This window comes from Callorhinus ursinus, unplaced genomic scaffold, assembly GCF_003265705.2.
Source record: "Callorhinus ursinus isolate GAN/ISIS: 27379988/994484 unplaced genomic scaffold, GSC_fseal_2.0 scaffold5, whole genome shotgun sequence".
In the NCBI taxonomy this organism is placed as follows: Eukaryota; Metazoa; Chordata; class Mammalia; order Carnivora; family Otariidae; genus Callorhinus; species Callorhinus ursinus.
The window spans coordinates 79,751,740-79,778,201 of NW_027397067.1; the positions used below are offsets into that span (position 1 = coordinate 79,751,740).

At 45.6% G+C, this 26,462-nt stretch overlaps 1 protein-coding gene across 4 annotated transcripts in view; it reads right to left on the reverse strand.

The window, feature by feature from the left end:
- The window catches only part of TRAPPC9 (trafficking protein particle complex subunit 9), a 544,520-nt gene that overhangs the window by 174,683 nt on the left and 343,375 nt on the right, over positions 1-26,462 (reverse strand). For all 4 annotated transcript variants that reach the window (XM_073893249.1, XM_073893250.1, XM_073893248.1 and 1 more), the window contains one exon: positions 9,755-9,865. In XM_073893249.1, the coding sequence (XP_073749350.1) occupies positions 9,755-9,865 (111 nt within the window). The remainder of the gene's footprint in view (positions 1-9,754; positions 9,866-26,462) is intronic.

A 26,462-nucleotide genomic window follows, 5' to 3' on the forward strand; every position in this document is an offset into this window, starting at 1 on the left:
AGGGCACACCCGGGGCTATGGGGGGGACAGGGTGCCCTCCTGTATATTACAAACACACGTCGTCTCCAGGTGGGTGCGTGGCAAAACCCCACTCCCCCTGGAGACCAGTTAGAAAAAGGCATGCTTTCCTCTCAGTGAACCCAGGCCCCGGCACAGCTCCCAAGCAGAATGTGGGGGGAATATCAGACCCCCCCAGGCCAGGGACAACATATGCAAAGGTACAACTGCACTGTCACAGGCCACGGCCCCTTATGACTCAACTCAAAGCAACTGATCAAAGCATTTTCTACCCTGACCTCAGCATCTGAGGCTTCATCCTGGAGCCACATAGAGAATGAAAACCTCAGACCCCCCAAGAGCAGAGCCTCTAGGAATGACAATGCAGCCTGCCGACAGCTGACCCACTCCTAACCAAACATCACCTGAGCACCTACCAACTCCTGGACACTAGACCAAGGAGGGGGGATATTTGAGAACAACCAAGATACAAACTGCTCTCAAATAATTTACTGTCTGGCCCCGTGGTTCCTGCACTTAGCCTCATGTTAGAGTCACAAATCCTGGTGTCCTGGCGGCACCCAACCAATCAGACCAAGACATGGGGTTAGGTGGGGAGAGGACAGGCATTGCTCTTTTTCAAAGGTCCCCGTAATGCCAATATGCAGCACAGCTTGGGGCCCTCTAGTCTGGCAGGAGTGAGAATGTGCAGTAGAAAATAAACACCAACCAAGAATCCATGGATATGCAGAAGAGCAAGACAACTGTAGCCAGGAGATCAGGGGGCACAAGGCCCGCTTGGCAAGTCCTGCAGGCATCCACTTTGCAAGCCACATCTCTGCTCTCCCAGCCTCGTAGTGGTGCAAGGAGGATGTGGGACATGGGAGAAGGAGGGACATGTTCCCTCTAGGGCTGCCTGTCTGTACCTGAGGGATGTCCTTCCACCCCGGGTTCCAACCGGTGCAGCCCAGCAACATGCTTCTCCCCTCTGAGACCCCAGACCTCAGGCATCCCGTAGAGTGGTGAGTATCAGCTCCATGCCCACAGTCACCAGCTTCTAATAATCCTAACCCCCTGCCTGGGACGCCAGCCTCAGGGATGCTTCCTGCAGCTGCTACACCAGAGGCTCCCTGGTGCACTCCACACTCACAGTCACCTAGTTACAACCTCATGCCTCCGTAACAGTTCTTTACATGGAATCCTCTCTGTGGCTTCTGACTCCTGATACATGAGACCTTTCTCGACCTCCACTGCAGACACCATTGAGGAGCCAGGGAAATGAGGCTCCAAAGAACAACTAATTACTTAAGCAAAACTCTGGGACAGTCATCTCTCCAAAAAGGAAACATGACCCCTCAAACGCATGCCCTTCACCCAGGCTGAGATGTGCTCCAGCCAAGGCGGCGAGGCTGGTGGGAACTGTTCCCAAGGTGTGACAAAGGGCACTAAAGACTAACTATTTGCCACTGGGGAGTCCACTGTGGGTCGTGGGTGGCGCTGCATACTTGACATGCCTTAACATTAGTATTTGTAACAACCTGTAACAGGTATTACTGTCTCCATTTTAAAGAAAAGCGTTTGGACCTAAAACCATAAAAACCCTAGAAAAGAACACAATCAGCAACCTCTTTGACCTCGGCCGTAGCAACTTCTTCCTAGACATGTCTCCAAAGGCAAGTGAAACAAAAGCAAAAGTAAACTATTGGGATTTCATCAAAATAAAAAGCTTCTGCACAGCAAAAGGAAACAATCAACAAAATTAAAAGGCAGCCCATGGAATGGGAGAGGATAATTGCAAATGACATATCTGATAAAGGGTTGGTATCCAAAACCTATGAAGAACTTATAGAACATCCAAAAAATGAATAATCTAATTTAAAAATGGATTTTTTGAACAGACATTTCTCCAAAGAAGATATCCAGATTGCTAACAGACCCATGAAAAGATACTCAACATCACTCGGCATCAGGGAAATACAAATCGAAACCACAATGAAGTACCACCTCACACGGGTCAGAATGGCTAAAATCAACAACTTAAGAAACAAAAGGTGTTGGTGAGCATGTGAACAAAGGGGCACCCTCTTACACTGTTGGTGGGAATGCAAGGCGGTCCAGCCATTCTGGATAACAGTATGGAGGCTCCTCAAAAAGTTAAAATTAGAACTACCTTATGACCCAGTAGTTGCACTACTAGGTACTTACCCAAAATATAGAAAAATACTAATTCAAAGGGATATAGGCACACTCCTGATGTTTATAGCAGCAGCATCTATGGTAGCCAAATTATGGAAGCAGCCTGTGTCCATTGACTGATGAATGGATAAAGATGTGGGGTGTGTGTGTGTGTGTGTGTGTGTGTGTGTGTGTGTGTATGGTGTGTGTGTATAATGCAACATTTTTCAGCTATAAAGAAGAATGAAATCTTCTCATTCGCAACAACATGGATGGAGCTAGAAGGTATTATGCTAAATGAAATAAGCTAGTCAGAAAGACAAATACTATGTGATTTCACTCATATGTGGCTTTAAGGAAAAAAACAAATGAGCAAAGGGGAGAGAGAAAAATCAGGGAAAAGACTCTTATTTATAGAGAACAAACTGATGGTTGCCAGAAGGGAGGTAGGTGGGGGGTGGCAGAAGCAGCTGATGGGGATGAAGGAGGGCACGTGTCATGACCACCGCACCAGGGTGCCATACGGAAGTGCTGAATCATTGTATTATACACCTGAAGCTAATATTACACTGTATGTTAACTACACTGGAATTTAAATACAAGTGAAAAAAGTAAAATAAAATAAAGAAAAGCACTTGGAGGTTCACCAATGCCAAACCACTCGCCCAGGACCGCTGAGCCAGCCGGTGGCTGGGCCTGGACACGGGCTGGGGGAGGCTCCAGGTCTGTGCCCACTCCGTCTCGGTCCGCAGACAGGGCAGCTCCAGACCGCCAACAGCTGGGGCGGGGGCACGTGTGAGGACCACCACCTCCTGCACAGGAGGGAAGACTCTGGTCAGGAACACAGAACAAAAGCCCACAAGATGCCCCACGTCTGAGGGTTCTGAGGACGAGCTAGCTGCATGGGGTATGGATCCAATCCAGTCATCTTTTCCTTTTCTCACAGGAAGGATTTCTCCACCATCTGAGTCAGCAAATGGCTACATGATCCAAGGTGCTGACTCCGCGACCCCACTGCTCCTCCAGGCTGGACTCCAGGGTTTCTCCTTGCTGCCCACCAATCGCCAGGGGCTCCTACCAATTCAAGAGCCATCTGCATGTCCACTAGGAAACTTGAAAACTGCTCCTTACAAGGGAAGCAGAGTGGGGTGGTAGAGGCTGCTCTGGACAGGGGATTGAACACCCCGGTTCTACCATCACTGCCCAGGACCTGCTAAACAGACCTGAGCCTCAGTTTCCCCATCAGTCAGCTGAAAGGACAAGAACGTGTCAAGATGCTTCTGGAAGCCACTTCTAAAGGACTCTCGATATTCCTTCCAGACTGATAAAGAAAATCCCCAAAGCCCTCCGACTCAGAATGACGGCAGGAGGGACCGCCCAGGTCAAGGGCACAGGCTCATCAGGGGCCAGGGGCAGGCTGTGCCACCCTGGATGGAGGATGGGCAGCAAGTATAAATATGGTGGAGGAACGCCCAGCACGAGCATGGGCTGCACACGATGAGGTGCTCCCTGGATGCCTCACGAGGTTCTTCGAGCCCATGAAGGAGCCCAACAAGACAGATGGGGTGACGGTGGCTGGGCGGGGCGGGGGGGGCAGGTGTGTGAGTTTGGGCTGTTCTAGACGTGGGGATACAGGAAGCTGCAGTGCAATGGGAACTAAAGCTGCACGGAGATCACCGTCACCCACTTCTGAGGCCAGGCGCTCAGCGGCCACAGGCACCCAGGCCGGTCCCCGCCATGCCATCGCCGTCCCTGCCTCCATGCGCCTGTGAAGATTTTGGTGAGATCACAGCCAAAAGCACTGGAGGAGGAGGTGACCCTGGCCGGCTCCTCGCTAGTCACCTCTCTGAGCCTGTTTCCTCATCTGCTAAGAAGGGATGACGATCAGGGAGGGTGGGCCACAGGCTGCAGCCCCGCCACAGATTAGCAAGAGATGGGAGGCTCTGGAGGGACCCCCCGCCTGGCCCGCTCAGCCACGGGGTCAGCATCAAGGCCAAGTTCCAGAGCCACGGAGGTGCAGCTACCCTCCAGGAGCGAAGGCCACGCTCAGGTGCGTGCCGCGAGGCGGCTCTGCACGCGGCCAACCAGCCATCAACCTCCCCGGGGAGGGGGCGCTTGGACCCGCTGCTGCCGGGCCCGCCACGCAGGCAGTGCGTCCGTGTGATGGAGGGAACAAAACGGGGTAGCTTGAGGCACAGAATAACATCTATCACCAAAGATTAAAAAGATGCATACATAAATGAGGGTGGTCATGAAATTTAATTTTAATGGTTTGACAATTAAGCAAATAAACCACAATAATCATCATCTTAATTTACCAGTAAATCTGCCACTGGCAACATTGTATTTTCTTAAGGAAGTTGATGCTGTTTCACTCAGAAAAGCTTTCTATGGTTTCTGGTCATCTTTTGAAATTAGACTCCCAGCCTCAAGAGCTGCGCACAGCTCCTGGAGAGAGGCCCAGTGGTCGATGGGCGGCCCTGGGTTCCAGTGGCAACCACTGCATGACCCTGGGCAAGCTCTGACCTCTCTTACTCAGAGGCAAAAATGAGCACAATGCTCACACTTGAACTTCGGCCATGAGGCGTAAAGATGCTACGGACCACGCAAATGGTGTGCGCAACACGCTGCCCTCAGAGGAAAAGGGTGTTACTGCATCCAGCTAAGGCTGGCGGACGACGTTTTGAACGTGGCGACGGATGGTGGGGAGCCCCTGGAAACGTCATCACTACAGACTGAGCATCCCGAATCACGTTTGGCAAAAGTGACCTTAACTCATCATCCCTAATTACAGAATGGATGCACCAACCATGCCACAGACCCTCCGGAGGGAGAGATGAGTCACTCGTTCCCAGAGGACCTTCTAAGGAAGAGATCAGGGAGATGAGACAGTACTTTCTACATCCGTTTGCTGAAATGCTGTTGCTTAAGTTGTAAGATTAGAAAGAGATCTCTAAGAAACATGGTAACGAGAGTGGTATTTCTGAGCTAAGAACATGAGCCTTCCATCGAGAACCCTTTCCTGCCACTCCTGAGAGCACACTGTCCCTGCACCTGGGCTGCCGTCCCCTTGTACACCAGCCCCACCTCACTCCTACTCAGTGTTCTGCTCGACATCAGCACCCCTTCCTCCAGGAAGCCTTCCCAGCCACCCCTCAACCGTTTGTGCCGGGTTTCTTCCTGCGTGCTTTCCATGCCCCTCACTGTGCATGCCAGTTGTATGTTTGTGCACCTTTACTCCACACCAACACAGAAGTGCCGCCTTCGCTCACTGTCTCACCTCCTGGCAGGGCCTGGCACCAGCCCGACGCTCAGGGAACATGTGAGGAATGAATTCATAAACACTCTGGATGCCAAGAACCCAGCATATTTCTCATCTACCCTTCTTCTGCCGGCCTTCACACTTGACAGTGGACTTGACAGTGCTGGTCACAACTTACCGAAGGCTGCACCGAGTGCAAGGGGGAGAGGAACGGAACTGGTTCTTAACCTTCAGTCACCATTGCAAGCAGAGCCATGGAGTCAAGCAGATGCAGAGCCCACAAAGTGACTCTGATCTTGTACTCAGTTTGCTTATCTGTAAAATGCAGACAAAACCTCCCACAAAAGTACCATGAGGACTCAAGTACCCTCACTTCCAAACACACGGGCTCAGTAACTCTGCCTTGCATTGCTTCTTCCCCTGGGAAGCACACTGCTCCTTCGTGCTCCCGAGGACACAAGCTCCTGTCCTGGGTGGGATGAGGTCACCCCTTTCTACCAGGAGGGGAGGAACAGTGCAGGCACCCCAACAACCTGAGAGGACTCGAGTTGGTCCCTCTCCTGGAGTACAGGCCACCCTTAAAAGGAAGTCAAATGCCTCTTGACCCAGGGCTGCCTGGGTTCTGGGAAGAGCAGGAGCAAAGCCTCACGAGTCCCAGGACCGTGGCCTTTCATCACAGAGCAGGCTGCAGGCTGTGCCATCTCCAGCAGCAAGCGCTCCGTCCACCCACTCCCCAGGCAGCAGTGGGGACAGCACATGCAGGTGGATGGATTAAACTGGAGTCACCGAGGGGCAGAGCCCGACCCTCTTCGGAGTGGCCATGCCTGGCCACCAAGAAGGCTTCTTCAGGAGTGGGCACAGCCTGAGGTACGCTGGGGACGGCTCCTCATGGGGGAAGGCAAGAGGCAGGAGACTGGCTGAGCTCAGGACGCCTGGAAGGGACAGGGCACTGAGGAGAAGCCTGGGTCCACAGGGACAGCACCCGTGGCTGAGGTCTGCAAGGCGCTTTCCAGTGCTGCCAGGTAAGCTTCAGCCACCTCTGCTTCCTCCGGCAGAACGATCTGTGAGCACTGGGACGCCCTCCCCAGAGGTAGAGCATGTGTCTGACCTGATCTAGGCAAGGCCAGAGACGTTTGGACAGAGGAAGGGAAGTACCTCCCTGCGTCCCCACAAACACCGGGCTCCCCAGCACTCACCACCAGTTAGTGGGGACAGCAGGCGCAGAGCCAGAGAGGACTTCCGACCTCTGGTTTACCAGTCCCACCACAGGCCAGCAAGATGCCCCGTCAGGCTGGAGCCCGGCTGTGGGAGACACCCGTCACCCTCACCACGCCTAGCTCCTGTGCTGGGGGGGGGGGGGGGGTCCCCTGTTCACGCAGGCACTCCTGGAGCACCGCAGAGCAAGTTCTCCAAGTATCATTATTTACTGGGTGAATATTTTATGAATGAATAAAGAATGTGTGAGCTAGGAGCACAGAGAAATATGAATTTAAGAAAAAAGGTCAATAATGAGGATGCCTGAAGCCCAAGACTAATTTGTGATCATTTGTGAGACTGCCAACATCATTCAGCCTTCGACCGATGCGAACAATCCAGCTAAGAACAAGTTTAACGATTTATATTTTGTAACAACCGGTTTCATGTCAGTGTCATAAGACGACCAGATTTATGTCCTCTGGGATCTCAGACCACATCAAAACATCTGGGCAATGACAGGTGGAGAGCAGACAGCTTCCTTCACGATTTGGAGAACAGCACAGGGCCCAGGCAGCTGTGGGTGGTGGAGACCCCAGGGGCTGCACGTGCGCCCTACAAAGGAGCCAGTCCTATGCCAGGCGCCAGACCCTGGGCTTGCCTCCGTGGTCCACATGCAGGAGCACAGGAGCCCCCATACAGCAAGTCCTCTGCAGGGGCCTAGACAAGGAGATCTCCAGGGGAGAATGCCCCCAAGTCACTGGGCCTCAAGCTTCCGGCTATCAGCCCCAGTGGTCCTGCACTAGGGGCCACAGGGCCTGACCCTGCATTCACAGGCATCATTAACAATAAGCACATTAAATGGCAACACTCTGAAGCAATCTCGGAGTGGATTAGCACAGAAATGAATAAAGTGGTGTATTCATGCAACAAAATATAAATAGCAGTCGAAAGGAGAGAACTAGATTTATATTTATCTCCAAAGCATAATGCTGATTTAAAGTTATAAAAAGACATATTTTAAAAAAGACATATGTGATATAGGACCGCTTGTCATAAAAAACTCTGAAAATAATGTTTGGTTGTAGATATAAATACAGTAAAAGTAGCAAAACATGGTATGAATGATTCCATCGCCTCCCAGACCGCAATCCCCCCGAGGAGGGGGAGGAAGATGGTGAGACAGGAAGGAGAGCCGAGCTAGTCTTCCCCTTGTTTTTTCCAACATCGCTTTTTCCCAACGCTTTCTTATGAAAAATGTCAAAGACAATGCTGAAAGAATTCTTCCGGGAACACCCTCGATGCCCCTTGCAAGAGTCCGCACCATTAACACTATACTCTGCGGCCTATCATCTGGCCTCTCCACTTCCCATCCCTCGTCTGTCATTCCTCTTAGTTCTCAGGCATTCCAGGGGCCACCGCCGAGATCATGCAGTCCTCCCAACGCCTCCAGTGGCATAGCTGCACTTAGAGACCAACATTTGTGCAGTTTTCCTTTGCATGTAAAACTGACTTACAACAAAATGCACAAATCAAGTGCACATGTGAATTTTCACAAATGCAAACACACGTGCAGCCCACACGCACATATCAGGTTGTACCCCAAGACCTTACCTGGAAAACCCCCATGCCACTTCCTGTTCAAACCCCAACCCAAGCACTCCAGAGGCAGAGCTTTCCAACAGTAGACTAGTTTGCTCCTTCTGGGACTTCAGGTGAATGGAGTCCCACGGTACCTGCTTTTCCCAGGGAGGCCCCCTTCACTCAGGGTTCCATTCCTGGAAGTCACCCTACTGATGTATTAGGAATGCGCTAGGTTTGGGTGCTGAGTATCATTCCATTTGCAGGAAAAATGCCACCCTGTGTTTATCCGCTCTCCCGTAATGGACATCTGGGCTCTATTTTTTGGCTATGAGCATTCTTGTGTAGGTTTTCTTGTGAACAAACACTTAAACTTTTTCTGAATAAATTACCAGAGTTGGAACTGCTGGGCACCGAGTAGGTGGTATGTTTAGTTTTGTAAGAAACCGCAGACCCTCTTCAAAGCGGCCGCACGTGTTCACATTCCCGCCAAGGCATGCGAGTTCCGGCTACTGGACCTTCACACCCACACTCGAAACTGGAGGGTCTCTTAGTTCAATCGTTCTGGTGAGTGTGGAGTGAGTATACATTTCCCCCATTGACTCTGTTAATGTTAGCTATTTTTTAACATTTTATTTCCTTAAAATAAGGGAAAGACACAGACAATACAGAGAAGAGAAGGAGGGAGAAAGACAGGAAGAGACACAGAGAGATCCGGGGCAAATAAAAGCTAACAAAGTGCTTTACGTCTGGGATACATGTGCCTGGTTTCTAAAGTGTTTTCTCCACGTGGGAAGTATTTTGCAACTAAAAATAAAAATTGTATTCCACCTCCATCTTATCCCAACGATAATTCCATCTATACAGGCATGCCCCCAACATCCAAGCCGGGCTTAGAGACACAGCGGTGGATCTGGGGAGAGACCAGGCAGACAGGGGGTGCCTGGGGAAGGGGTCCCCAGAGCAGAAGAGCATCTTCCCAAAGTCAGGGAACTCTACCCGCCTTGGGACACGCCCACAAGGCCTGGCCTCACTCCTGGTCAGCCCTCACTTCCAACTCAGATCCTGCGAGGCCCAGCCCATTGCTGACTCTGTGCCAGGGCCTGGCAGAGCCACCTTTTTGCCCTCTGGGGAATGGGCTTGGGTGGCACTGCCCCTCTCCCAGAAGTCTGAGCCATGCCTGCCTGTTTGTGGAATTCCTTCAAGGGACTTCCTACTGATACTGACAGAGGCTCCACAATCAAGGCCAACACTTCCCAGATAACAGCTTTAAGAACTGAAAAGTGAAGTCTTGTCCAGGTGCCTCAGGGTCCTGGGGCGGGGGGTGGGGGGAGGGAGGCCGGCACCCTGGCTTCCTTAGATGGATGCCACTCAGCTTCACCCTGACTTCACACTTGCCTCCAAGTTGAAGCCACTTCAGAATCTTTCACGGAACCTGAATCACGACCAGGGTTCCCGTGAGGGGGGGCCAAGCCCGCCCTCCCTCTGAGATCCCAGAGGGAGGCTCATCCCAGCGTCCCCCAGGCAGGAGGTGGGGACACTCACCGCTGGTACTCGCCGGCATGCAGGATAAGCTCCTCGTTGCCGCGGGCACGGACGGTCAGCTCGTGCTCCGTGGAGTTGAAGACATCCAGGAGTAGGTGGCACTGCCGGCTGCTGCACAGAGGACAAGAGAAAGCTGAGGGTCGTCTGGAAGCCAAACGAGAGCAGCTTAGATGTTTTCTCCTCCCAAAAGACCTCCCACTGCTTGAGGATGTCAGAGGTGCAATTTATCACAATGGCACATGCCCCAGACATAAGGATCACATGCACTCACTCTGAGCTAACTGAACTCTGCAAAATGGGTTTGGGCAGCAGATCCTCCCTGGTCCTGGTGACACATGCATCCAGCCCGGCGTGCCCCTGACAAACCAAGTGGCCCTGGGAAGGTAACCAGAGTTCTCCAAGCCTCGTGTATGTGAGGACTAGAAACCCGATCCAGAAGTAAGACCACCAGGGGGAAAGCACGCGGCACACGGTGCCGATCACCAAACACTGCGTCCGAGTCATGACCCCAGCAGCAGGTGCCTGCTGCCTTCTGCAGGTATGGAACAAGGTGCTGGGCACTGGCACGTGGAGAACCATATCCCAGGTATGTGTGCGCACCTGCTGTGAGCCTTACACAGACTACACCTTCCTTCTCTTACGAGCTGTGAAGATACTGCAGGTTTACTCACTCCCACCCTCCCGAAACCTCCACCCCATCACACATCTCTGGTCCAGAAGGTAAACACTAACATACTCAAGCTCCCAGTGCCCCCTGCCACAGGGAGGTCCCCAAAACAAAGTTCTAGCCAATAAGGATAGGCTTCTGGAGGCTTTTTATCCCAAGAAGACCTGTCCCCGAGGGAAGAAGGCGTTCACCCCTCAGGCTCCCCATTTCCTCCCTGCCCACCCTGCCCCGAGATGAACAGGATGCCAAGCAGCTCAGCACCCATTTGGAGGCACAGAGGCTATGGATCCGAATGGGGCCAGGAGGGGCCTGGGATGCTGTGACGTCTTCAGTAGCTGAAGTGGCCCCTCAGAGCCTCTGGCCCTCTGGACTCATCAACTACACATGCAGAACAAACCCCAACCACACACACATTGTCCATGCTAATCCCCATTTGGTAGACTCCTGTTACAGTTGGAAGGTTGCCTAAAGCTCAGCCAGTGTCTTAAATACCACGTACCCCAGCGGGCACAAGGCAAGGAATCAGTAAGTGTGTGCTGATCTGGATGGGACAGCCGTACCCATGACCAGAGCAGACAGAGAAGTCAGCAACGGACGCAGAAGCCATTCTGGAGCGGGGCGAGTACTTTCTCACAGGGAAAAGAAAGACTCAGAAAAGCATCTGTGCACTGGGTCTCCTTCAGCTTACTGTGTCTTTAGAACATGACCCTCCCAAGGGCATCTCAATTCTCAAATTTACTTCTCAAGGCTTTGCCGGTAGCAAAGGAAGGGAGGAGGGCAAACAGCCCCGTGTGCTGGGGCTGTTGGCTCTTCATTTCATCTCGATGCCCTCGAGGCTGTCCTCCCCAGACCCGCGCACAGGTAAAGAAAGTGATGCTCAGCACATTGCCACAGCGCCAGTAAGGTGACCGACACCGCAGACACAGAACTCAAAATCCTGTGCTTTTCGTGTAGATGGAAACAAATATCCCAAACCTTGCTGTCTGCTCTTTCCAGGGAAGGGAACTGAGGCGGAGAAGCGAGCAGTGCCCTGGCAGTGCACACGCACACACGAGCACACGCCCATCATCACCATCAGAGGCCACGGGGCATCTGTAAACGCCGATTATTCAAGAAGTGAACACATAACCCACGTGCAGGGGAGGAAGGTACGGCAGCAGCTCTCTTGTTTCTGCTGTTCATTGCTGTGAGGTGTTGCATCACACGTCCTCAGAAAAGCCGGCTCACACTGGTTGATTCTAGGTTCCTTGGGTGGGAGTGTTTCCCCCAGAGGTTCAGCACTTGGAAAATATTCATTAGCTCTGACAGCTGCATACAAGAGGCCTCTTCACTCGGCTCAGAGAAAAATGAGCTTTCAAGAATGAAGATCTATTCTGCCTTTGTCATAACTTCATGAAATCTTTAATCACAGCAAAATCTTTCATTGGGAATGGGAATTCGTAAAACATTTATCAGAGGAAGAAAACTGAAGTGATTTTTAAAAGCAGGGAAGAAAAGACTCAAATATATGTTGTTTTCACTCACAGAATGTAGCAGCTAGAAAACTGCACGGGAATGAGCAACAGAACATCACACTTTTTTGTCCTCTATTTTTTCTGACTCACTGAGTGTGGGGGCCTCCTCATCCAGTGTTTCTGCTCCTCCTAATTGTTGGCATCACAATGTACTGGAAGATCTCTGCTTTCTATCCATCGCTCATAAATTAATTCCCTTTCCTAAACTCCAGAAGGAGCATTTTGTACCCACCATAATGTTCTTTACTCTGTGTATCTTTCTGCATCACTCTGGATGATCTTCTTAACTTTTATACTCCATCTGAGCTTACAGTTACTTTTAATTCTAGCTTACTGTTTTGTCTTTTTTTTTTTTTTTTCCTGGTTCCATCCTTCTGAAGTATAGGGAAACCCAGGAAAGCTTCCTGGAAGAACTAGATTGGAGCAAGTCTTAGAAGGACAGGCCCACCTGCCTGGGAAGGGGACGATGATGTCCAGGCAAAGAGAGTGGTGCATGTGAACCCACCTCAATCGAGTATGTGTGCATGGTCTCCTCTGTTGAGAATTAGGAACTGTGTTAGTTCCTCTAACAAATACAACATCTACTGAGTACCTGCTTTGTGCCAGGTACTGTTCCAGGCTCTGGGAATATGGAAGGGAACAAGAAAAATGGATCGTCACTTTCATGGAAATCACACTCTTGTGACAAGAGAAGCCTGGGAAAGATGAGGTGAGTTTACAAAATAAAATGTTTAGTCACTTTGTAAAGTGAGGAAAAATACATTCTAAAGGTTGTTAAATAGCAGGTAAAGACACATCCATACAGCTAATAACATTCTTATATATCAACTAAAAGCAGTTATAAAAGAATTTTTTAATAAAGTATATTTATAATAGCAATGCATTTAGGAATAAATCTTTTTAAAAATGTTTGCAGAATGTTTACGGAGAATGGTTTTAAAGTTTTTGGTAATGGTATTAATGACAATGAATAAACACAGAAATGTATTATGCTCAAGGATGGGAAGACAATATGTTTAAATAAGTCACCTCTCTTGAAATGTCTATAAAGTCAATGAAACTCAATACCAAATCCCAACAGTTTCAGTCAAAAAGTCAACACACTGATTCTAAAATTTATATGTAAGACCAAAGGGCCAAGAACATACAGAACAATGGTCAGGAAGATGTTTGGAAAGGACTTGGCCAACCAGGTATCAAGTGCTGTTATAAAACTGTAGTAATGAAGGCACTGCTGGGGGCAAGGATATAAAAATACATGGGAAAAAAACAGCCTAAAAACAGATCCATGAATATAAGGCAACTAGATATAGGACTGAAGTAGCAGTACTGGTTAATGAGAAGATTCAGTAAATAGTGCTGGTACACATGGTTAGGCAGACACACAGAGAAATGATATCCCTCCCCCACACCAAAACAAAAATAAATTTCAAATAGATTGAATACCTAAATGTAAATTTCAAATAGAGCATATAACTAAATGTCTAAATCCTTTAGAAGAAAAGAGAGGTAAATCTAAATCCAAACATATCAAGAATTACATTAAATATAAATGGCCTAAACATTATAATAGAGACTGTCAGAAAAGACTAAGAAAACAAGATTGAACCATATGTTACCTAGAATAAATCCACTTTAAATATAATGATATAGATAGGCTAAAAGTACAAGAACAGAAAAAATATGCCAAACAAATTATAAAAAAAACATTATATTATTATATTATATTAGTATTAGATATTAGTATTATATTAGTATTAGATAATTCAGGGCATACTTTCAGAGCGGGGAAAATAAGCAGAAATAAAGAGGTAAGTCATATAATAGTAAAAGCATTAATTCACCAAGAATACATAATAATTCTTAACACAAATCCACCTATAGCCTGTTACAGAAGCTTCAGAATACACGAAGAAAAAACTGAGAGAACCGAAAGGAGAAACGCGCAGTCACAGGCTTGAGGACTTCACTCCTCTCTTAGCGATCTGACGAGTCACAGGCTTGAGGACTTCACTCCTCTCTTAGCGATCTGACGTGGCAGGGAGACACAAAGCAGCAAGGCTATAGAAGAAACAACCCCATCAACTGGACCTGACTGACACTGAGAGGACACTCCATCCAAGAGCAGCACAGCACACATACTTCTCAAGCATTCAGCAACATTCACCAGGAAATAGCCCATATTCTAGGCCATGAAAAAAATTCCTAATGAAAACTATGTTCACAAAAGCACTATACAAAGGTATTTATAGCAGCTCTACTCATAATCACAAAAAGCTAGGAGCAATCCAAAATGTCCTTCAGCTAGTGAGGGAATTCACAAACTAGGGTACACCTCTACAGTGGAAATCTCCTCAGCAATAAAAAAAAAAAAAATCAAACTATTGATATATTCAACAATATGGGATAGATCTCAAAATCAATGAGGTCAATGAAAAACCTCACTTTCAAACGTTTATATATAGCATGATTCCATTTATCTAACATTCTGGGAAAGTCAAGACCGAGATGGAGAACAGATCAGTGGTCACCTGTTGAGGGGTGGGGCAGGGTAAGATTATAAGGGGTAGTCCAAGGAACAAATTTTTCGGGGGGTGATAGAACTGTTTTTTATCCTGATTGTGGTAAATACATAAATCTGCAAATGACTTAGAACTCATAAAACTGTACACCAGAAAGCCAATTTTATTGTATGTCAATTTAAATTTTTTTAATTGATGCAATTAAAAAATTAACATCATGATGAGTCTGATGGGCCTTAGTGCATAAAATTTGTTGTGAATACAAGTTTTGTAGCTTGAAGGCTGTAACGTCTTAAGCAAGTCATTTAATTTCTCTGAGCCTCAGTTTCCCCAAGGGTGACAAGAATGTCTTTATCATAAATTATGAGGGGGCCCTAATGGAAAAATAGGTGAAAGTGCCTTGTTAAACTACAAGGAGGAAAAAAACTCGAGCAGAGTATTACACAGACATGAGAGGTGGTGCTTTTATTAGCTTGGTAGCTGTCAGTGGTGCAGCAAAGGGAAAGCACACAACCCTGCCAACAGAGCAATCCCAGCTAATTATTCAATATTGACTCAGCTCAAAGTGAGCATGAGAAACTCCCAAGCCAAGGTCTGAGTCTATCTAAAAACCGTCATGCCTCCACCAGAAAGTAAGTGGGGCTCTTGCTCTCCTCAACCCCTCAGAACCTGGTCAGTATCTCTGGGGCTGCCCAGGCTCCAGACGTTAATGTTCAGTCATCCCAAGGAGTGCAGTCAAGTGAGAAAACACAAAACCAAAATATGCAGGGATGGCCACATACACTGGTGGCCAAATTCGTGTGGTCTTTTATCAAAATTCTACAAGCCTTATTTTCTCAATCCTCTTTTCAGAAGAAAAAAAAAAAAAAAGTCCCCAGGTTGAGTATGGCATGAAGTATCTCTGATTTTAACTTTTCAGTTAGTAAGTTCTTAAATACTGTTTTAAAAACCTCCCTATAAGAGAAGCAATTTGGGATGGTCATAATTACAAAGACACAGAATAATAAATGTCACCAAGACTGTGCAGAAACTGGAACCCTCAAATACAAATGCAAAATGATGCAGCCACTTTGCATAACAGTCTGGCAGTTCCCTAAATGATTAAATATAGAGTTACTGTATGATCCAATAATTCCACTCCTAGGTACACCGAGGAGAAATAAAAACAATGTCCACACAAAAACTTGTACATAAATATTCAAAACAGTATTATTCCTAATGGCCCCAAAATGGAATCAACCCAAATGTCCATCAACTAACGAATGGACCAAAAAATGGAGTATATCCACATAATGGAATATTATTCAGCCCTAAAAACGAACGGTATGATGATACTTCACTATGGATGAACCTTGAAAACATTATACTAAGAGAAAGAAAATAGTCACATACTGTGTAATTCCAGTTCTATAAAATATTTAGACCAGACAAATCTGCAGAGACAGAGAAGAGATTTGCAGTTGTCTGGGATGGGTGATAGGAGCCACTGGTAATAGGTACGGGGCTTCTTTTGGGAGGATGGAAAGTTCTAAATTTAGACTGTGGTGATGACTGAACAACTCTGAATCTACTAAAAACACTAAATTACAGTTTAAGTGGGGGGACTGTATGGTATGTAAATGATGTTTCAATAAAGATGCTTAAGTAGAAAGCAACCATTTGAGAGGCTGAGCGCTCCAAGAAACACGCTCACGGCTCGGTCACAGCACTGTCTCATCTTCCAACAGACCAGCACCACACCATAGCAGCTGTGAAGACCCCACCACTCAGTGTCCGTTCCATCGCCTAACCTGTACTCATAAGGCCCCATGGGTAAGAGACAGGAGCAAGGAAGAGTGTGAGACAGCCTCGGGTGACTGTCACCAGGTATGTGAGCTGGGCACGTCAAGACACCTGTGCCTCACAAAGATAACGCATAATGATGAGCACGTCCAATGTGGCTTTTCATTTTCTGGGAATGATGACAAGCTGAATTCAAAGAGGATTGCTTATAGAAAAGTACTTGCAAATAACTACCTGAAATCACTTCATGCGTCACCATTTGAGATTCACTTTACGATGATTAAACAAACGAGGAAAACTTTAAAAAATGCAAAATGCAAGAATTCTAAACATAAGGTTGCAAAGAAACTTTGGCCAACTGTGCTTTTATAGCATCTACCTTTACTCATATGTTCAATCCCTAAATCAAACATGACGTAGGCACTTTTTTTTAGAAAAAGATTTTTTTTATTTATTTGAGAGAGAGCACATGAGCAAGGGGAGAGAGGGGGGGAAGAAGCAGACACCCCGCAGAGCAGGGAGCCCAACACCGAGCTCCATCTCAGGACCCCAAGATCATGACCGGAGCAGAAGGCAGATGCTCAACTGACTGAGCCACCCAGGCGCCCCGTGACATAGGCACTATTAACTGAAGTTTATAAATGAGACTTATAAAATATATTAGTGTATATTATTTGTTAAATAGAAAAACTTTAACTGTCTTTAGTATAAGTATAGTGTTATAAAATGAACATCAATATGCAACATTTAATGATATAATCATCTATGATAAAATATGGATCACTTAAAACTATTGATTTGAATAATAGTTTACGTATCAGTAAGACATAAAAGTACCCTCAAGATACACCTGTGAGCAGAAACAGAAAACTGGGAGGAAGTCCCTGGGAGGTGGTGCACCCAGAACCAGAGAGTGTGAACTACGGAGTCAGCGTCAGTCTCGATGTTACATCCAGCTGCTCTGGCCCACGACAGGCTCGGTCCCACCTCCTGGCCTCTACAGGTCTATAGTATGTTAGTAGCTGGAAAGACAATGGAAGGTGTGCTCATCATTTCAGAGGACGCAAGCCAACAGCTGTTGGGGGGGAGGGGTGGATGAAGCTCCCTCTAACCTGACGTGCTAACTACTGATGGCCATGGCACCTGGAGGCACGGGGGCTGTGCGTGGCCGGCAAACACCAGCCAGACAGGTTCTTCAAGAAGCAAGGCAGCCCTCCTCATGTCCCCCGGGCACTCCGCACAGCACTCCACACAGCCCAGCCTCGGGGACTGCTGGGGAGGTGGCGCAGAGGCAGTGGCGGGCTGCCCTGTCTCATGGCCCGCACACATGGGTTCACTGGCTGGACCACCCCTCTGCATCTCCCACGAGGCAACAAAGGCGAGTCCTCCACCCTGGGCTTGACCATCCTCCTGGAGGATCTGAGATGGGAAGCAACCACCAAGAGCAGTGTCTGAACGATACAAGCCCCCCCAGAGGAAGGAGGGCCACCCCTGCTGCAGACGTATCAGGGCCCTCCTGGGCATGGACACCAGAGCGAAGCCCAGGACACACATTCTCTGAAGGCCTCTATTTGGGAACCAGTCCTCTCATGGCCTACTACATCTCGTTGACGTTAAATACCTTGCTATTACCTGTAAGTTGAAAAGAAAATTGCCAAGTTCATTAACTATTACAAAGGAGTCTTAATTTGGCACTTAAGGTAATTCTTTTCAATATTTTCTACATTTCCCAACTGCAGACCTATTTTATATCCTACTGGGGAAGGTGAGATGTGGCTGCACAGGATCACCCTGTACATTTTTTGCAACTTCCTGTGAACCTATAGCTATTTCAAAATAAATTGAAAAAACACGGATATGGGGTCTGAATCAGCCCAACAGAATTCCAAACATCATTTCATCTTCTGTCATCTCAGGAGAGGAGGAGGAAAGAGTCTTTTGCTCCCTAGGTGTAACTGGTAATAAAGCCTCATGTGCGAAAGATGAAGCTGCTCTCTGGGGCTGGCTGGGTAGGTGGGGCCAAGCCAGGCTAAGACACGCCCCCATCAGCAGCGGCTGAGGTCCACACCAGCGCCCCACCACGCCTCTGCGTGTGCCCCCTCTGGCTATCGCTTCCCATCACAGGGGATGATACAACTCTCCTGTCCCCACACCCCAGAAAACTGCTGTCGTACCTCCTGTAACCATCCTCAAAGTTCACACCATGCACTGTTCACATCCCCACTGTGATATTTATTTAACAATTCCATTGAGTACTGACTGCTTATTTTATTGGCTGGGTGCTACCGAGACAGCGGTGAGTCGAGGAGCGCTCGCCTTCAGGGAACCGGCGGTAGGGTGGGGAACAGGCAGACAGACCACTCACTTAGTTGAGGGGAGGGACATCCCAAGGAAGCCCATAGGGCCTGCTGCAGCAAGGTTGTTATGTGTTCAAGTGACCGACTCATCCCTTCATCCCTAGAATCTGGCACAGAGTTGGAACATGCACGTGCACACACAAGCAAGAAAATGCCAACCAACCCTTTGCAATGATCTACCTCCTGTCAGGCACTACATTAGTACTTGAGAGACATTTTTAAAACCTTACCACAGCTCTGCAAGATCAATGTTATCTCTGTCTCAAGCTAAAGCAATAGAAATGATTTGCTCAAGACCACAGTGCAAATAAGCAGTAGAATCAAAATTTGAAATCAGATACAGGTACATTTCCTTCTGAATCCTGGTGCTTGTTAAAATTCTAAATTCTTGTTAACTTAAGACCAACTTAATAAATAAATGTAGCAACTTGAAAAAGATCTACCATGATAAAGCCCAACATTAAGATTGCCTTTATTATGGGTCTGTGAGCACATGTTCCCCACAGAGTTGAGCTGTCTTACCCCATGGGGGGAAATGGAATTTTTCTAAATGGCCAGGGATAAGTGCTGTGATGTGTCACGTGGTATGATTTCTATTAATAATGTAATAATGATTACACCTTACGCCCTGCTCAGAGGAGAGTATTTTTCACATAGCTCCGAGCAGCAATGTATGAGATTGGATCATTTATTTTAACAGGCTAGAAAGAAATTGCTCCTCAGGCAAGAAGGCTGGGCACTGAGACAGGGGCGGCATGGCCCGATCCATTTCAATCTGGTCCCTGCCAACATACCAGCCAGCTTTGTGAATCTCAAAGTAATTGATCTCCTAAATAAAAGTTAGCTGAGACCTATGTACACCCGTGAGGGAGAAGCAGGGAGAAGAGCCATGAACTTCCACCCCCATCTACACTGTGCTTTGGTGTCAAGAACGCACCTGCCTCCTCTATGTCATAACATGCTTCTACCATCAGCCCAGTGAGGCGGGCAGGGCCACGGGGAGAGCTCCAGTCAGGGGCAGGAAGGCAGACCTGGGAGAGCCAGCCGCCTCCAAAGATGGGCGGGGGGGCGGGGGGGGGCGGGTAAGGGGCCGAATGAAGGACTGCGTACTCCCAGTTCAGAGGACAGCTGACAGAAAGCATGGGTTTTGGTGCCAAGAAGACCCTAATGCACACCATATCATCTCTGCTCATGGACGTGCGGCTCAGTCTACGGCCACGTCTCCAAAGAGCAATGCCCGCTTCAAAGGGTTCTCTGGAGTTTAATGGGACACTGAGTCCAAGAGACCCAGGACACTCCCTAGAATACAGCAGGCCCTGAATAAATAGGATTTCCCTTCCCCCTTTCTCTCCCAAAACACTAACATTTGAAAATTACCAGTGAGAAGAACTGCGTATATTATCAATATTCATGAGAGAAGCAGATACACAAACAATCCCAAGGAGCAAAACAACTTAATATCCATTTGTATTTTGGTTTTAAAGTAGAGTAGGCTCTATTTATGCCAGTAACAGTTATCTTTTGATGTCTATATGGCTTCTTTTTGCACCGGAATCAGCCTGAATCTCCACCCAGGCTCCATGTACAGTGGGTCATCCAACTGTCTGTGCTGCAGAGGCCTTGTAGCCACGATACACGGATGCCAGTCTGTCGCCAGCAAGCTGGGAGGATGCGGAGTAAATCACATACCCTCTCTGGACCTCATTTATAATACAAATGTGTTGAAATAAGCCATCTCTGGGGATGCTTGACTCTAAAATGACATGATGCTAACGGAAAAATCTTCATCTCTGAGCAAGATGAAAAATGACGAATTCACAATACACTGTGTCACATCAAATTCAATAAAGTGCAAAAACTGAGCGTCCAAATTAAATGCATGATAATTCTGCTATATTCTAGGCCATGCAATTCATATGGGTCTCTAAGGAAAATAGAGCTTAAATAATTTTTTTAAGTCATGCCTTTTACACAAGAGACACCTGAATAAATGTAGTCTTGATATTTTACATCTTCAGATCTTCCTCCAGTTACGACGGGGGTTACATCCTGATAAACCCATCCTAGATTGAAAATACCATAAATTGAAATGCACTCAATACACTAACCTACCAAGCATCACAGCTGAGCCTGGCCTACCTTAAATGTGTTCAGAACATTGACATTGGTCTACAGTTGGGCAAAAACATCTAACAATGCCTATTTTATAATATCTCATGCAATTTCTTGAATACTGTGCTGGAAGTGACAAACAGAAGGGCCGTGTGTGTGCAGAACAGCTCTCAGTCTGCCAGTTGCTGACCCGCGTAACTGCTGGCTGACTGCCAGCCCCCCACCACTGCCCAGCATAACAAGCAAGTATCTGCATATCACTGGCCCAGGAAAACATCCAAATTCCAAGTTCCAAGAATGGTTTCTACTGAGTTCTGATCACTTTCACACCATCTTAAGGTTGAAAAATCGTAAGTCAAGCCATCGTTAAGTCAAGGACCTCCTATGCTCGTTCAGTCATTCCTTAAGTATCATATGGCCCTACCATGGGCCATAGGTGCCAAGCCTTGAGGCACCAGGGCTAATAACCAGGTTCTGGACTGCACAGAGCTCAAACTCCAGCCAAGGAAACAGAGCAACAGTTAACAACACTCCTCCATTCTTCCCAGGGAATGGGTGGTAAAACCCTACTCATTCTTCAACATTTAGGACACTTTTTTTCATTTCCTATGCCACCTTCCCAGCCTTCTCCAGTAAAAAAAAAAAAAAAAAAAAAAAAAAATCAGGTGTTCTCTCCAATTATATATACATATATACATTTGCTACAATCGTGTAACCCTTACCTCCATCAAGATATATAAGGTTTCATCAGCTCAAAAGACGCTCTTCCTTCTAGGGTGACCACCTGTTTGGGTTTGCCCAGCACTGAGGGCTCTCCCAGGGCAAGGGCATTTCAGAGCTAAAACCTGGGAGGTCCCACATGCACAGGGACAGTCAGCAACCTGATCCCTGCGAGTCAATTCCTGCCCTGCCCCACCTCAACCTACAGCCCACCGTGGTTCAGACTTTTTCTCCTGTTCTTCTAGAAACTGGTATAAATGAAGTCATACAGTAATCAGCATCACGATTTTGAGCTTATTCGGTGTTGCGGCACATCCCTGTAGTTCGTTTTATTTGAGGGATATTCCTCTGCACGGATATACCGCATATTGTTTATCCATTCCCCTGCTGATGGGCATTTCACTAGTTTCCAGTTTGGGGTTATTACAAAGAAAGCGGTTGTGAAAATTCTTGCAGGAATCTTTCCGTGAATACAAATGTTTATGTCTCTTGAGTAAACATCTGCGAGGTCATTGGGTAGGTAGATGTCACACTCGGCGAGTAACAGCCTCACGGTGTGTGTTCCATGTTTCACTCCTGCAATTTTTGAAGGCTCCTGCTATTTCATGTTCTTACCAGCATTTGATCTTGTCAGTCTTAAGTTTGGCAGCACGAGAGGGTAGACAGTGGCATCTAATTGTGGTTTTATTTTGCACTTCCCTAATGATGAGTGATGCTGAGTACTTTCAGGTGAGTGTGGGCCATCGGTACACCTTCCTTTGCGAATATCTGTTCAAATCTTCTGCCCATTTTTTGATCGTCTCTTAGTGTTTATTTTTAAAGACTTCACTATATATGTCAGATATAAGACTTCTGCTGCACACATATGTAACACACATTTTCTCCCAGCATGCAGCCTGCCTTTTGATGAGGTGAAGTTTTTGATTTTGTTAAAATCCATTTTATCAACTTTCTGATTTACGGTTAGTAGTTTCTGATCCCATCTGAGAAATCTTTGCACCAAAGTTACAAAGATACTTTGTTACTTTATCTTTGAAAAGGTTTATAAAGTTTTTTCACTTAGGTCTAGAATCTATCTCAAATGAGTTTTTGTGTGTGATGTGATCTATGGGTGAGTTATTTTTTCCCCCACGTATGTACCCAGTTCTTCCAGCACCATTTGTTGAAAAACGTTTTCATTCCACATAAAGTTCTTTTCATACCTTCTTAAAAATAAATTGATCAGGAGCACCTGGGTGGCAATTAAGTGTCTGACTCTTGCTTTTCACTCAGGTCCTGGTCTCAGGGTCATGAGATTGAGGCCCAGGACGGGCTCCACGTTCAACATGGAATCTGCTTAAATTTCTCCTTCTCCCTCTGCCCCTCCCCTCTGTGCTCTACCTCTCCCAAATAAATAAATCTTTAAACAAAATCATTTGATCATATATGAGAAAGTCTATTTCTAGACTATTATGATCCATCAATCCCTTTGCCTATCTTTCTAACAATAGCGCTCGTTTAATTACTGTAACTTTATATTAAGTCTTAAAATCATACCCTACACCCTCCAACTTTTTTTGTCAAGACATGTGTCTAGTCCATTGGCAACAGCCTGTTCCATTTTGAAATAATTTCTAAAACAACTTCTCAATTGCACTCAAAAAAAAAAAAAAAGTCCTGCTGGGATTTTCATTGGAATTGCACTGAATTTACAATCCAGTGTGGGAAAACTGGTATACCTCAACAAGCAAGGTATACCTCTCCAATTTTTCAAGTGCTAATTTCCCTGGCCTGTGCTTTGTCATTTTCAGGGTAGAGATCATATGTAAAAAGATTTACCCTTAAGTGTTATATGATTTTTATTACAATACAAATATTTTCAAAATTTCATTTTCAAATTAATTGCTAGTATATAAAACTATAATTGATTTCTGAATATAATATGGTATCATCCTACAATCTTACTAACTTGACTTATTAGTTCTAATAATCTCTTGGCATGGTAGATCTCATGGTAGATATTTATGTACATGATCACATGTATCATGAAAACACACAAAGAATAACTATAGTTCATTTCCAATTTTTATAGCTTTCATTCTTTTCTCATCTCATTGCTCTGATTAGGTAGAACTGGCAGAAAAGTAATGAATATACTGGCAAGAGCAAACATACTCACCTTGACTGATCCTGAGCTTAGAGAAAAAGTGCTCAGCCTTTCATAATTAAGCACAATGTTAACTATATAATTTTAGGGGTTTGTAGATGCCCTACACCAGGTTGCAGAAGTTCTCCAAGCCTTGTTTACAGTTTCTATCATACATGTTGAATTTTGTCAGATGATTTTTTTTTCCCATCAACTGACATCTTATTTTTTTTTAAAGATTTTATTTATTTATTTGTCAGAGAGAGAGAGAGAGAGAGAGAAAGAGCACAAGCAGGAGGAGTGGCAGGCAGAGGGAGAAGCAGGCTCCCCGCTGAGCAGGGAGCCCGATGCAGGACTCGATCCCAGGATCCTGGGATCATGACCTGAGCCAAAGGCAGCTGCTTAACCAACTGAGCCACCCAGGCGTCCCTGACATCTTACTTTGGCCTTTATTCTGTTAGTATAGTAACTTCATGCACTGATTTTTCAATGTAGAACAATCTTGTGTTGCTGGATAAAACCCGAATTGTCCATATTGTGTTCCCTTTTTTATATTGCTGGAGCTGATTTATTAATATTTGGTTCTGAATTTTTTCAATTATGCATACTGGTCACAACATTTACTTTCTCACAATGTCTCTCCCTGGATTTGGCATCAGGGTGAAGGCAGTGTCATAAAATGAGAACTGGAAGTATTCGCTCCCTTGTCTACTTCTGGAAGAATTTTTGTAGAAGTGGTATTATTTCTTTCTTAAAAGCTTGATGTATTTCGTAGTGAAGCCGTCTGAGCCTCAAGTTAGCTGTAATTAAGATTTTAAACTCTAAATGATATGTGACTATCTCAGGGACTCTATTTCATCTCGTGTCAATTTTAGTAATTTTTGTCTTTCAACACATTTTTCATTTGTAAAATTTATTGGAATATGATTTATCATAAAATACTTTTTATTATTCTTTTAGTGTGTACAGGATCTGTAGCGATTCATTCACAGTATTAGTAATTGTGCTTTCTCTTTTTAATTCTGATTGTCCTGGCTATGGTTTATTAATTTATTAATCTTTCCAAAGAATCAACTTTTGTTTGCATTGACTTTACATATTATTTTTTCATTTTCTATTTCAATGATCACTACTCTTTACTATTTTTTGAACCATTCAACTTTTCTAACATAAGCATTTAGCATCCTATAAATATCAGCTGGAATTATTTACTAGAACTGTGCATGTTTCCTATATTTGTACTAGTTTCCTGTCTGCTTGTTCTATCAAATACCAAGATACATGTGTTAAAATATTCAACTATAATTGTGGCATTTTCCATTTCTCCCTGAGACGTCAGTTTTATTTTAAAGTTATGTTTTTAGGTATATTTGAGTTTAGGCTTCCTATGTATTCTTGATGATTTGACCCTTCTATCAATATAAATTATCCTATCTCTTTTTCTCCTCAAAGTCTACTTGTTTGATATTAATATACCCAAACCAACTTTCTTATGATTACTGTTTGAATGGCATATATTCCCCCCATCTTTGTGCTTTTCAACTGTACATAACTGTTTCTGGTAGAAAACATGTTAATTGACTCTAGTTTTTTTTGTTTTTTTTTAATACAGTCTGACAACTTCCACTTTTAAATACAGTCTTTAGTCCATTTACATTTAATGTAACTCTTGGTACACTGGATTTAAGTCTACCACGTTGCTATCTGTTTCCTATTTGATTGTATGTTCCTAGTTCTTTACTCCTTTCTTGCCACCTCTTCCCTGCTTTTCAGTTTAAGTACTTTTTAGTAACCCATTTTTGCCCTTCTGGCTTACTATCCATACTTTATGTGGTTGCTAAAGGGTTTACAAATTGCATCTTTAACTTATGATATGGTTGAAGCTAGAATGTGGTAACACATAACAAGTAAGAACTACCACTTCTCCTCTACTCCATTTCCCTTCCATTTCTCTGTGCTATTTCTTATTGCATATTTCACTTCTATATATGATATGCACTATAAAATTACATGCTCTTATTTTTTCTTTAAATAGTCAATAGTCTTTTAAAGAAATTAAGCAAGGGGAAGAATCTCTGATATTTATTCACTTGCTATTTCTATTTTTGGGATTCAACATTCCTTAATATAGACCCATGTTTCCATTCGGTATTATTCCTGCCTGATGAGCTTTTATCAGGCTGATGAAACACAAGGACTATGCTCTATCCATCTCTTACCCCACTGAGTCCTTTATATGGCATGTGAAACATTGCAGGTATTGATTTTAAGAATAAATGAAACATTGAAGGTGCTGGTTTAAAGGTTTACAGTCTGGTAAGTACTGTATTAGAAGTACAGAAACCCAAAGAAGGGCCAACCCACTGTGTATAGTCATATTCGGGAAAATTTTACAAAAATGGTGACACAGATCGTCAATGCCAACAAAGATTTTCCAAAAGGTTAAGTAAATGAATGACAGTTTAAGAAGAGTTTTAGAAAAAGATGTATGCAAAGGCACATTGCAGGAAACTGTCTTGACATACCCAGTGAGAATCTCCACTTGATGTGTGGAGAACTGGGGGGCAAATGGAACTGGGGGCTCAAGAGAAAGGTCTAGGTCAAATCGTTATGTACCCTGAATATCACAGTAGGGACCTCGAAGTTTATCTCCGAAGTACTGGGAAAGTCTTTAAGCCAGACAGTGACATGGGAACATCTGTATTTACAGGATAATGCAGGAGCAAAACTGGAGGTAGGGGGAACCACACAGGCAACTACTCCTAGAGTCCTAAGGAAAAGGAACCAAGATGTGCAGTGAAATGTAGAGGGTGATTAGGAGACATTTCAGAGGCTCAATCCACAGGATCTGGGGAGCATTAGGCTTAGCAGGGATGGAAAGGGAGGATTAGAAGAAATCCAATCTCCAT